The 12899-nt window shown below is 48.4% G+C and overlaps 1 protein-coding gene across 1 annotated transcript; it reads right to left on the reverse strand.

Annotated features, from left to right (window-relative positions):
* Positions 1 to 1363: 1363 nt before the first annotated feature.
* Positions 1364 to 12172, reverse strand: LOC121303210 (AP-3 complex subunit mu-2-like). Its single transcript, XM_041233764.1, has 9 exons — positions 11908 to 12172; positions 11026 to 11414; positions 9595 to 9766; positions 7479 to 7616; positions 6748 to 6833; positions 6036 to 6169; positions 5339 to 5546; positions 4421 to 4565; positions 1364 to 1549 (listed from the first exon to the last, which is right to left on the reverse strand). The coding sequence occupies exons 2-9, from the start codon at positions 11296 to 11298 to the stop codon at positions 1449 to 1451; spliced, it is 1257 nt and encodes a 418-aa protein (XP_041089698.1). The 5' UTR covers positions 11299 to 11414; positions 11908 to 12172; the 3' UTR covers positions 1364 to 1448.
* Positions 12173 to 12899: the final 727 nt, after the last annotated feature.

Genomic DNA, 12899 nt, shown 5'->3' on the forward strand with positions numbered 1-12899 from the left:
TTACAAACTCAGAAATTCTGAGTGTGTAGCAATAGATAGATTATATATATATATATATATATATATATATATATATATATATATATATATATATATATACACATACACACACACACACACACACACACACACACACGAGAGTCATTTATCCACACTAATTGGGACTGATATTAGTTTGCATAATTGTATTGATAATTAACAGTTATTAATAACAATTCCTGTGCCTTTAATAAATGTACAGAGTAAAGTTAACACACACGTCCTTAGTGCTGAAGTACCTGCCGGTGACATACAGCTCCTACCCTATTCTATCACACTAGGCATGCAAAATTACAAAGCTTTACAAAATCATTGAATTAATGCAATTGAGCAAAACTTTAACACCTGCAGTTCAGGTAATGCAATCCTGTAATTAAACGAGCCACAGACCAAATCAAAGAACACAATTCAGTACTTTAACACATCACAGAACTTTTGGAATCAAACTTCAGAAACTCTGTAAAATGTTTCTATATTGTGATAGTGCTGTTAAGGCAGTGTAATAACTTGCCATGAAATGAATATAATAAAACATTCTTAGCTGCTCAGTAACAGACAGGATCTCCAGCCCTTACTGACGAAACAGAAGATCAAGAACGAGGAGACTCTTAATTTGTTTAGCTGCAACAATTTGAAGTATGCCATTTTCCAGCGAAGGTTTTGGTGATCAGAATAATTCTGGAACTGTCATTTGCCTCAGTCTGCTGGTCAGCTAAATCTCATAGTGGTTTGAGCAGCAGGCGCTGTGTGGGTGACACACCACACGATTCATTACGAATGGGGCGCTCTGTTCAGACAGTGCGACTGATCTACTATGTGTGTGGAACATATATATTATACACACACGACTTCAAAGGAGGTCTAACTGCAGCGTACAACGACAATATAAAGTGGTGTGTTTTTTTTTTTTTTTTTTTTGTACAAAGGTTTAAATAATTAAAAAGTGTCCCAAACCATCCTTAAACACATTATTTTCTAAATCATTCAAACCTTGTGTATATGAAAAAAAAAAGTTTTTATATAATTAAAATAAATATATAAAATATTAAACCAATAAAAAAAAGCACACACACAGACACACACACACACAGAGACACACCAACGCAAACTAAATTTTGCATTTAGAACGGAGGAGGGGGTGGCAGCACTGAAACCACGGTCAACACAAACCCGCTTCCCAGAAACATGGAAATAAAACCAGAGACCAGAGACAAAACTGTACAGCGCTGAGACTGACAGCAGTCCTGAGAGAGAGAGAGAGAGAGAGAGAGAGAAGAGAGAGAGAGATAGAGAGAGGAGGGAGAGGAGAGGGGAGAGAGAGAGAGGGGGAGGGAGAGAGAGAGAGGAGAGAGAGAGAGAGAGAGAGCAGTCCACTCTGACCAGACCAGGACCAGGCCGGTTCTGCTGCACTATGTTCGGACCTGGAACTTCCCTGCCTTGGTCATGTACTTGATCCCTTTGAAGGGCTTGTACTTCTCTCCATACATGTCCAGCCGGTTCACCTTCAACCCTGCAGAGCACAGAGCAAGAGTCAGCGATACTCCGTCGTCACCATCATCATCATCATCACTGCCATCACTATAATCAGTCGTCACCATCATCCCAAACACCATCATCACAGACATCAGCACCATCCTCATCCTCACAGACATCAGCACCATCCTCATCATCACAGACATCAGCACCATCCTCATCCTCATCATCACAGACATCAGCACCATCCTCATCATCATCACAGACATCAGCACCATCCTCATCATCATCAGACATCAGCACCATCCTCATCATCATCAGACATCAGCACCATCCTCATCACAGACATCAGCACCATCCTCATCTTCACAGACATCAGCACCATCCTCATCCTCACAGACATCAGCACCATCCTCATCATCATCACAGACATCAGCACCATCCTCATCCTCATCATCACAGACATCAGCACCATCCTCATCATCATCAGACATCAGCACCATCCTCATCATCACAGACATCAGCACCATCCTCATCATCATCATCAGACATCAGCACCATCCTCATCATCATCAGACATCAGCACCATCCTCATCATCATCACAGACATCAGCACCATCCTCATCATCATCAGACATCAGCACCATCCTCATCATCATCAGACATCAGCACCATCCTCATCATCATCACAGACATCAGCACCATCCTCATCATCATCAGACATCAGCACCATCCTCATCATCATCAGACATCAGCACCATCCTCATCATCATCACAGACATCAGCACCATCCTCATCATCATCATCACAGACATCAGCACCATCCTCATCATCATCAGACATCAGCACCATCCTCATCATCATCACAGACATCAGCACCATCCTCATCATCACAGACATCAGCACCATCCTCATCATCACAGACATCAGCACCATCCTCATCATCATCATCACAGACATCAGCACCATCCTCATCATCACAGACATCAGCACCATCATCATCAGACATCAGCACCATCCTCATCAGACATCAGCACCATCCTCATCATCATCAGACATCAGCACCATCCTCATCATCATCATCAGACATCAGCACCATCCTCATCATCATCAGACATCAGCACCATCCTCATCATCATCAGACATCAGCACCATCCTCATCATCATCAGACATCAGCACCATCCTCATCATCATCAGACATCAGCACCATCCTCATCATCATCATCATCATCAGCACCATCCTCATCATCATCATCACAGACATCAGCACCATCCTCATCATCATCAGACATCAGCACCATCCTCATCATCATCAGACATCAGCACCATCCTCATCATCATCACAGACATCAGCACCATCCTCATCATCATCACAGACATCAGCACCATCCTCATCATCACCAGACATCAGCACCATCCTCATCACAGACATCAGCACATCAGCACCATCATCATCACAGACATCAGCACCATCCTCATCATCACAGACATCATAGACATCCTCATCATCACAGACATCATCACATCATCAGACATCAGCACCATCCTCATCATCACAGACATCAGCACCATCCTCATCATCATCACAGACATCAGCACCATCCTCATCATCATCAGACATCAGCACCATCCTCATCATCATCAGACATCAGCACCATCCTCATCATCATCAGACATCAGCACCATCCTCATCATCACAGACATCAGCACCATCCTCATCCTCACAGACATCAGCACCATCCTCATCATCATCATCACAGACATCAGCACCATCCTCATCATCACAGACATCAGCACCATCCTCATCATCATCACAGACATCAGCACCATCCTCATCATCACAGACATCAGCACCATCCTCATCATCATCAGACATCAGCACCATCCTCATCATCATCAGACATCAGCACCATCCTCATCCTCATCAGACATCAGCACCATCTTCATCATCATCAGACATCAGCACCATCCTCATCATCACAGACATCAGCACCATCCTCATCATCATCAGACATCAGCACCATCCTCATCCTCATCAGACATCAGCACCATCCTCATCATCATCAGACATCAGCACCATCCTCATCCTCATCATCATCACAGACATCAGCACCATCCTCATCATCATCACAGACATCAGCACCATCCTCATCATCATCACAGACATCAGCACCATCCTCATCATCATCAGACATCAGCACCATCCTCATCATCATCAGACATCAGCACCATCCTCATCATCATCACAGACATCAGCACCATCCTCATCATCACAGACATCAGCACCATCATCATCATCACAAACATCATCCCCAACGCTGACTCTGACTGTACAGCTGCGGGCAAACGTTTTGCATCACCTAGAACTTTAGGATCGAGTCTTAATAAAATAAAATAAAAACTATAACAAAGACAAGTATTGTAAACAGAGTAAACAAATTAATTGAGGGATTTGTTATTTGTTAGTGCAATTGTAAATTCCTGCAGCGTAACTGGGCCTGCAATTTCAGCACACCACCCTGCTGTCACTGTAACTGCCCCCCACTCTACCCGGGGACCCCGGGGGCTCTGAGACCCACCCTGGGGACGGGGGGGGATTCCGGGCCGGGGCCCCGGGGGGCCCCCACGGGGGGCGGCTTGTCGGGGGTGAGACGGGGTCCCAGGAACTCCCAGGAACGGGGGGCAAGACACAGGGGGCGAGCCCCAGGGCCAAAGCGACGTGTCTGTCGGGGTCCCGAGACGGGGGGCTCTGACCCCGGGCCCGGGACGATGGGGGTTCTGTCCCCCACACAGCCCCGGGGCTCTGCCCCCACTCTGCCCCAGGGCCCTGCCCCCCGCTCTGCCCCCGCTCTGTCCCAGCGCCCTGCCCTCCATGGCCCTTCTCACCCCGGGGCCCGGCTCTCTTACCCGAGAGGGCGAGCTGCTGGATCTTGCACTGGATGTTGATCGTAGGGTTCTCGTCGGGTTTCGAGGCTCCGGCCTGCAGGCTCATCGATCCCTTCAGACTGGGGAGCTTCTGCGGGTTAATCTTCCCCACGTCCCAGGACAGCATCTGAGGGGAGGTCACGCAGCACAGATATTAAACTCAGAGCTCCCCCAGCTGAGCTACACCACGCACAGTCCACAACTTACATTACATACAGCTCTGGCCAAAGTTGTGTATCACCTAGAATTTTAGAACTGAGACAAGAAAAAAATGTGAACACAGCTTAGATCTTTCACTTCTCATGTAAATCAAAGAAACTAGTAAATAATCTCGCAAAAGTCTACCAGAAGGAATCCACACAGTATTATTTCATGTTAGATTTTGTCAGTTTTTCTGTTAAGTATCTGGAAAGCTACAAAGCGCTGGTGTGCGCTTCAATGTGTTAACATTGCTCAGCGTCTTTCATTCCACCTCAGCAAGCAGGGCGAGTTCAGTTTACAGGGGGGTTGCAATGCTGTTGGCCAGAGCTCTAACGTGAGGACGCTCAGCTGGGACAGTAAAGGCACTGTAACGTTTGTCTGCGTGCGCGTTAACCTGCTGATCAACACAGCTGGATTTTACCAAAACACATCACAGCTCCCCTTGCATTACAGCCTTGCTACCTGACCAGAGTCCGACAACAAGTGTCTGGTCGGATCAGGGTTAGGGTTTTTTAGTTTTAACTGGAGAGAGACTACACAGGAGAAACCACACTGACATGAAGTCTGTTTGGAATTCTGATATTTGTGGAGATGGTCAGGTTTTGAATTTAGTCTTTAGGGGTTAAGAACAGATTTACAACACGACAAGCAAGTGAAATTCTAGTTACAAGAAAGGTATCGAGGAATCACCGAGCTCACCTTGGTGACGGGGTCAAAGGTGAAGGCCCCCTGGGTGGAAGTCAGGTTCATGTTGAGCACGGCTTTGGGCATCTGACTGGTGACCAGCACCCCCTCCACCGCCTTGCCCATAGTCTGCTTGGGACCGATCGTGATCTCGAAGTGACCCAGAGAGCTACCCTCGCGGAAACTGATGCTGTGCTTCACATAGACCGGGATCGCTACCAGGCTGGGGAGAGGAACAGACAGACAGGGTGAGAGGGGACAGGAGAGGAGGAGAGAGAGAGAACAGGAGAGGTGAGAGGAGAGAGGGAGAGTGGGAGAGTGGGAGAGAAGAGGGGGGGAAGAGAGAAGGGGAGAGGTGAGAGGAGAGAGAAAGGGCGAGAGGGGGAGAGGGTTAAACGAGCAAACAGATGTGCAGATGATGAAAATAAGTTTAAAGTGCTTTGTTCAACAGCATTGTTCATTATGCATTCTTTCAAGGGCTAACAGTACAAGATGCAACGTGCCTCCTGCTGTACTGAGATAATTACGCACCTTGAATCAAGTGCATTTATTAAATCATCAAATGTAAAATGAAACATGTCCAATTGAACAAATAATTAGATCAGTTAAGCTAATTGAGATCTTAACTGTGGCCCTTGAGGAATGGAGTTTGACCCCCCCGCGTTAAACGCTCTGGGGGGATCCATTCCTGGAGAAGGTTTGGAAGACTCACTTCTGGGAGCTGACGTGGTAGGACAGGAGCCGGAAGTTCCCGTCGGGAGGGATGAAGGAGAGGATGCGTTCTGCCTCCCAGCGCTTGAAGCGAACGCAGGGGTGGAAACTGACATCATCCAGCAAGCGGGGGTTCTGAAACAGACAAGAGGAGAGAGGCTTGAAACAGCTGCAGTGTCTGGGGGGGGCTTGAAACAGCTGCAGTGTCTGGGGGGGGGCTTGAAACAGCTGCAGTCAGGGGGGAAGGGGGGCCTGAAACAGCTGCAGTGTCTGGGGGGGGCTTGAAACAGCTGGTGTCAGATCTAGGGGAGGGGGGGTGACACTGTGCAGGAATGGCAACAAGACTCCTATTGCACAGCAGTGTCACCCATTCCAGGTTTTACTTCTAGCTTGATCAGCCCCAGTGTTTCTAAGCAACAAGCTCAGGTGTGTCTGATTATTAAACTCACAGTGAAACCAGGAATGGATCACAGTACTATGCAATGGGAGTCTTATTCCCAGCCGTCAGATTGAACCCAGTGGACTAATCCGGGGAATGTCATTCCTTTAAACTCAGCAGCAGCCTGCGGGTTACTTTTTAAAACGTTCTGAAACTCAGGCAGGCAGACGCAGGCTCGGTGGTCCTGAAAGGGGCTGGATACCAGGAGGTTCAAATCCCGGCTCAGCCACTGACACTGTGTGACCCTCCTTGTGCGCTGTCCCAGTGGGCTTACCATGAAGGAGAGGGTGAGGTCGGGCATGCCAGTGAGCTTCACAGAGGCGTCCACCACACCCTGGATCTCAGCCGTCACAGTCGAGCCTGCCGGGGTAGGAGGTGGAAAAGTGGCTGAATCTTTTACAGAACCATGTTAATGAAAACAGCCAACAGCTTAGACCAGAGTAACGATCTACCCTTCAAAGCAGACCTGTGTTAATGAATTAACTGCATGCAGCTGTAACGAGAGACTCCCCATTCAGTGCCACTGTCCTCCTTTCAGGGCAGGCTACTTTTTTGGAGCATTATTAGAACTGACATCATCTACCTGTTAATTCTCTTTAAAAGCCACAAATACAGCTTGCGTACAGATTATTATTTCCCCCCCCCCCCCAACCTGTTATTATCTTCGCTGGGCTTAATGAGAATTTACTTTAAGCCCCTGGGTGGGTGGTTTCCAAAGAAATGTATTTGGCTCTTAATGAATTACAAACTTTAAGCCGTGAAAACATTAAAACGATCTTTAAGTAACTTAGAAGTCTCATGACTAGGCTAGCGGGCAGATACTGTTTAACATGACAGACACACACAGCTGTGTATCAGCGACATGTTCCACTGTGCAGCAGTTTGAGCGATTCCTCCCTTCCCTGTACCTCGCATGGATCAGTCTCAATCAAAGCTCCCAGCAGCCTGGTCTGTGCTGGCTCGGACTGCCCCACAGTGGGAGTGCAGGGGAGGGGGGGGAGGTACCTGACTTGTCGATGATGGCATCGATCTCCTCCACCACGTCGAAGTATGCCTCGTTGTTGGTGTACTTCACCCCCGTGCGTCGCCACGGCACCACGGAGAGCTGGCCTGTGGGGAGCTGCTCACCCACATTAGTGCTGCCTGGAGAGAGAAGAGGGAGATGCAGAATAAACAAGAACATGCACCCAACTCAACCCAACCCAGCCCAGCCTAGCACAGCAACAATACAACTCAACCCAACCCAGCCCAGCCTAGCACAGCAACAATACAACTCAACCCAACCCAGCCCAGCCTAGCACAGCAACAATACAACTCAACCCAACCCAGCCCAGCCCAGCACAGCAACAATACAACTCAACCCAACCCAGCCCAGCCTAGCACAGCAACAATACAACTCAACCCAACCCAACCCAGCCTAGCACAGCAACAATACAACTCAACCCAACCCAGCCCAGCCTAGCACAGCAACAATACAACTCAACCCAACCCAGCCCAGCCTAGCACAGCAACAATACAACTCAACCCAACCCAGCCCAGCCTAGCACAGCAACAATACAACCCAACCCAACCAAGCAGCAACAATACAACCCAACCCAACCCAGCCCAGCACAGCAACAGCAACAACTCAACCCAACCCAGCCCAGCCTAGCACAGCAACAACTCAACCCAACCCAGCCCAGCCTAGCACAGCAACAACTCAACCCAACCCAGCCCAGCCTAGCACAGCAACAATACAACTCAACCCAACCCAGCCCAGCCTAGCACAGCAACAACTCAACCCAACCCAGCCCAGCCTAGCACAGCAACAACTCAACCCAACCCAGCCCAACCTAGCACAGCAACAACTCAACCCAACCCAGCCCAGCCTAGCACAGCAACAACTCAACCCAACCCAGCCCAGCCTAGCACAGCAACAATACAACTCAACCCAACCCAGCCCAACCTAGCACAGCAACAACTCAACCCAACCCAGCCCAACCTAGCACAGCAACAACTCAACCCAACCCAGCCCAGCCTAGCACAGCAACAACTCAACCCAACCCAGCCCAGCCTAGCACAGCAACAATACAACTCAACCCAACCCAGCCCAGCCTAGCACAGCAACAATACAACTCAACCCAACCCAGCCCAGCCTAGCACAGCAACAACTCAACCCAACCCAGCCCAGCCTAGCACAGCAACAATACAACTCAACCCAGCCCAACCAAGCCCAGCAACAATACAACTCAACCCAACCCAGCCCAACCAAGCCCAGCAACAATACAACTCAACCCAACCCAGCCCAGCCTAGCACAGCCCAATACAACTCAACCCAACCAAGCCCTGCCTAGCACAGCCCAATACAATTCAACCCAACCCTACAGTGCAGACTTGAGGATATCAACTACAGAGAGCTGGCCTGTAGTCACCTACAGTGGTGCTGAATGGAAGAGAGGTGCCTGGAAACAACTGGGTCAAAGAAGAACCTGAACCAGCCCAGCTCAGCACAATACAAATCAACACAATACAGCCCACCCCACACTAGCACAACCCAATACAGCCCAATAAACCTCAACCCAGTCCAAAACAATCCAGCCCAGCCCAATATAACCCAACTCAACCCAGCCCAACACAACCAAACTCAGCCTAATACAATCCAACCCAGCCTAGCCCAAACAACCCAAAACAATCCAGCCCAATACAATCCAACTCAACCCAGCCCAATACAATCCAACCCAGCCCAGCCCAATATAACCCAACTCAACCCAGCCCAACACAACCAAACCCAGCCTAATACAATCCAACCCAGCCTAGCCCAAACAACCCAAAACAACCCAGCCCAATACAATCCAACTCAGCCTAATACAATACAACCCAGCCCAACCAAATAAAACTCAACCCAGCCCAATACAACCCAACCCTCCACAACTCAAATCAACCCAGCCCAGCCCAACACAACAAAACTCAACTAATCCAAGCCCAACCCAACCCAGCCCAGCACAACTCAACCCGATATAACTGAACCCAACCAGCAGTCAAATGTAGAGCAGATTAATGTATGTGCAGGTATGTCTTCAATTTCCTATTAAATGCTTGTTTATAATCTAACACACATTTCTATCCTCCTGCCCTGCCTCACCGGTGATGGTGTTGACCACAGTCCTCAGGATGGTCGGGGGTTTGATCAGCTCCTTCAGGATGTTGGACTCTGTGGCGAGAGGGAAGCCATTATCCAGCATCTCCTCCAGCAGCTCATACACGACCACCACATTGTCCTTGACAGCAGCCTCGGAGCACACGCCAAAATAATCCTGCAGAGAGGAGAGGAGCGAGAGCAGAGAACACAGCAGCACACTGTCACACTGCAGAGCGCTCCAGCAGTATAGGAAAGAGAGCTCCACTCTCCGCACTGCAGAGCGCTCCAGCAGTATAGGAAAGAGAGCTCCACTCTCCGCACTGCAGAGCGCTCCAGCAGTATAGGAAAGAGAGCTCCACTCTCCGCACTGCAGAGCGCTCCAGTAATACACAGAACTCCATCGCACTTTGCTCAAAGTAAGTCACACCCCTTGAATTGCAACCTTTGTGCCATTCAGAGCGCTGTAATGAGCAACCTGTTGTGATTTCACTTGTTTTACATGAACAAGCCTCTGCAGTCTCTGAATCTGAGAGCCCCTCCTTTTACACACCAATGATGCCCAGAGCTGCACCAGGGGGACTCTCTTCAGCACAATCTGGTATTTGCATCCTGACTATGGTCTCTCAAAACAGTCCGATACAAAATTTAAACAAAAATTAAAACTGATTCGGTTTCTTTCAGTGTTTATAAAGGTTTTGCACAGCCCTGCGGCTTGAACACACTGTGATAATGCTGCAGCATGTGATCGCGGTCATGAGACCGGCATTAGCAGACACACAGAGGGGGAGGGCTGCCACATGCTGACAGGGACAGCTCAAAGACGGCCCTGGAGATACAGGACTGGGAGCAAAAGAAACAAACAGGCTTTTAAACTGGAAAGAGCAGGACTCAAGGAGTGTGTTCCTGTCATGCACACCCACAGTCCAAAGGCAGACCAAAAGAAATACGTTTAAAAATGTTTTTATGGAAACTCCCAACTTCGTATCTGCAGCTACAGCTAAATGTTTTGCATCAGCCTCTATACAGAATGAACTGATTGTGCTTCATGAAGTCCACTGCAGCCTGCAGAATAATCTGACGTTAACAGAATGAATTGCACACCGCTTTGCAGTTTTCCAGATACTAACCAAAAATGTGGCATTTCAAAATCTCACGTGAAATCACAGGACACATTCATGCAGCATGCGTTCTGGAGAGAGAGAGACAGAGAGAGAGAGAGAGTCTGCGTGTGTTCTGTGTGCGTGCGTGAGAGAGAGAGGGTGTGTGTGCGAGAGAGTGTGAGTAAGTGTGCGTGAGAGAGTGTGAGTAAGTGTGCGTGTGTGAGAGAGAGCGTGTGTAAGTGTGAGAGATGAAAATGGTTTTGCTATGAAGGAGCGTTGAAACTGCACAGAGCTCAGATTGCCTGCTGTCTGAACACTTCTGCGATGCTCTCACCTGGAAGGTGTCCACGACCCTGTGCAGGAACTCGATGACAAAGAGGGGCGGCACCTCGCTCTGGATCACGGCCACGAAGAAGATCTTGTGGCGGTACACGCTGATGAGGTAGTGGTGCGGCGTGGGGATGACGGGGGCCACGTTCTCGGGGTCGGACGCATGCTCCTGCGCCTCGAAGAAGTAATCGCACACAGAGCGGCTCACCACGCTCTTCCAGTGCTTCTCCAGGAAGATATCCCCTGACGAATTCACCAGGAACAGGCTGTGAATCATCGCAAGCAGGGAGTCAGTCCGTCCGGGTGTCTGCCTGGCTGGATCTAATGGAAACCGGAATCAGGGTTTTGAAAAACTCTCAACAGCCTCGAGGGATGTAGTCTCAAGATGGGACGCTAGGAAAAGAAAAAAAAAAAAAATCTGTGGGTTAAATAAAAGCTTTGCTTGGAGTCTCATGGAATATTTATGCAATCTCTGGTTTCTCTGCAAGAGCAGGTGAGGCTCCGCAGCGTGTCAGGTTTCCACTCTGCACGCCATCCCTCAAAACAGGATCTCTCGTCCGGCGGCCTCCACACTGCACGCCGGGGAAGCGACGTGAAGGCATTCCTTGCGCGGTGCAGTTTAAAAGGACCGGCCGGTCACACTGCGATCGTGTGCAGCGCTAGGGCTGCGACTGTTAGGAATAACTATAATAACACACATAGCAATAATTTTTTGCAATTTCAAAAATAACCATGAAACCGTGAAGCGTAAAGAAGGATGTGAAACGCGAGGAATGGCAAATAGAATGGGTGGGGATCCGAGATTCCCCTAATATTATAATCCTGAACTCCAATGCTGACGCTACTAATAATAATAATAATAATACTACAGGCAGTTGAGGGTTACCTCTGCACAGCGGGATCGGGTGACTGGATTGAAATATGAGCGCACATGCAATTTATTCGCCCTGTCTTGCAATAGTATTTATCTACGGCCTGCAGCTCGGCGAGTCGAAGCGACCACAGAACGTCAGTCTTGTGACAGAAATGCAAAATAAAAAAAAAAAAAACCTCTTTCTTTCTTTCTTTCCGTGGTCATCACATAACACGAGCTACAGTTTCCAAACGCAGTGCGCAAACCCAGCCCCGGTGGACGCGCTCCGCTTGCTGACTCTTACCTGCTCGGCCTGCTTCCTTCCGACTGTCAGCTGACTCAATTCCGGGGGCTCGGATTGGACAGCAAGCCGCCGCTCTGCTCAGCCTCCATTGGTTAAATGAGCCCGAGTTCTCTCGTAGATCATTGGACAATCGCCCGGAGAGGTCCTGTCACTCTCCATTGGTTGAGCCCGCCTCTTATATATATATATATATATATATATATATATAATATATATATATATATATATATATATTTGAAAATAAAATATGCTTCAGTCATTTTAAACCCGAATAAGAGATTTTTTTTTTCTAATAAACAGCATCCTCTCTAGAAATATATTATCGCTGTGTTACTTTGATTGCCGCTGTAAAGAAGTCTTTTTCAACAACACTATGGAATATGATCTCGTCTCTGTCGATTTAATAGTCTGCAAAATTGTTGTATCATTAAAACACATTTAATCTAAAGGAAGAAAAACAAACAAACACGCATTATCTGGAGGTGTATCTGCATACTGCACTGATGTCTGCTTGGGCATCTCCTTTAATATCCACAAGGTGGCAGGCTGGAGCTGCTCTCCACGTGTCCCCTGTACCGCTGGTACCGGACCGTCTAGTGACGCGCAGCTGGGGCCAAAACATTTGCATCACCTAGAATTATAGGGAACATTAACAAGGGAACATTATTCAGCAGCTTTCACTGGACTCTATGAAGCTGATTCATTCATATAGAGGGGGTGC

The sequence above is a fragment of the Polyodon spathula genome, chromosome 31 (assembly GCF_017654505.1).
Source record: "Polyodon spathula isolate WHYD16114869_AA chromosome 31, ASM1765450v1, whole genome shotgun sequence".
NCBI lineage: Eukaryota > Metazoa > Chordata > Actinopteri > Acipenseriformes > Polyodontidae > Polyodon > Polyodon spathula.

Coding starts and splice junctions, on each gene's coding strand:
- LOC121303210 (XM_041233764.1), bottom strand. CDS start 11,298: ATGATTCACAGCCTGTTCCTGGTGAATTCGTCAGGGGATATCTTCCTG. Junction 7,617..9,594: donor TGTGGTCAACACCATCACCG/GTGAGGCAGGGC, acceptor TTCTCTCTCCAG/GCAGCACTAATGTGGGTGAG. Junction 6,170..6,747: donor ACCTCACCCTCTCCTTCATG/GTAAGCCCACTG, acceptor TGTCTGTTTCAG/AACCCCCGCTTGCTGGATGA.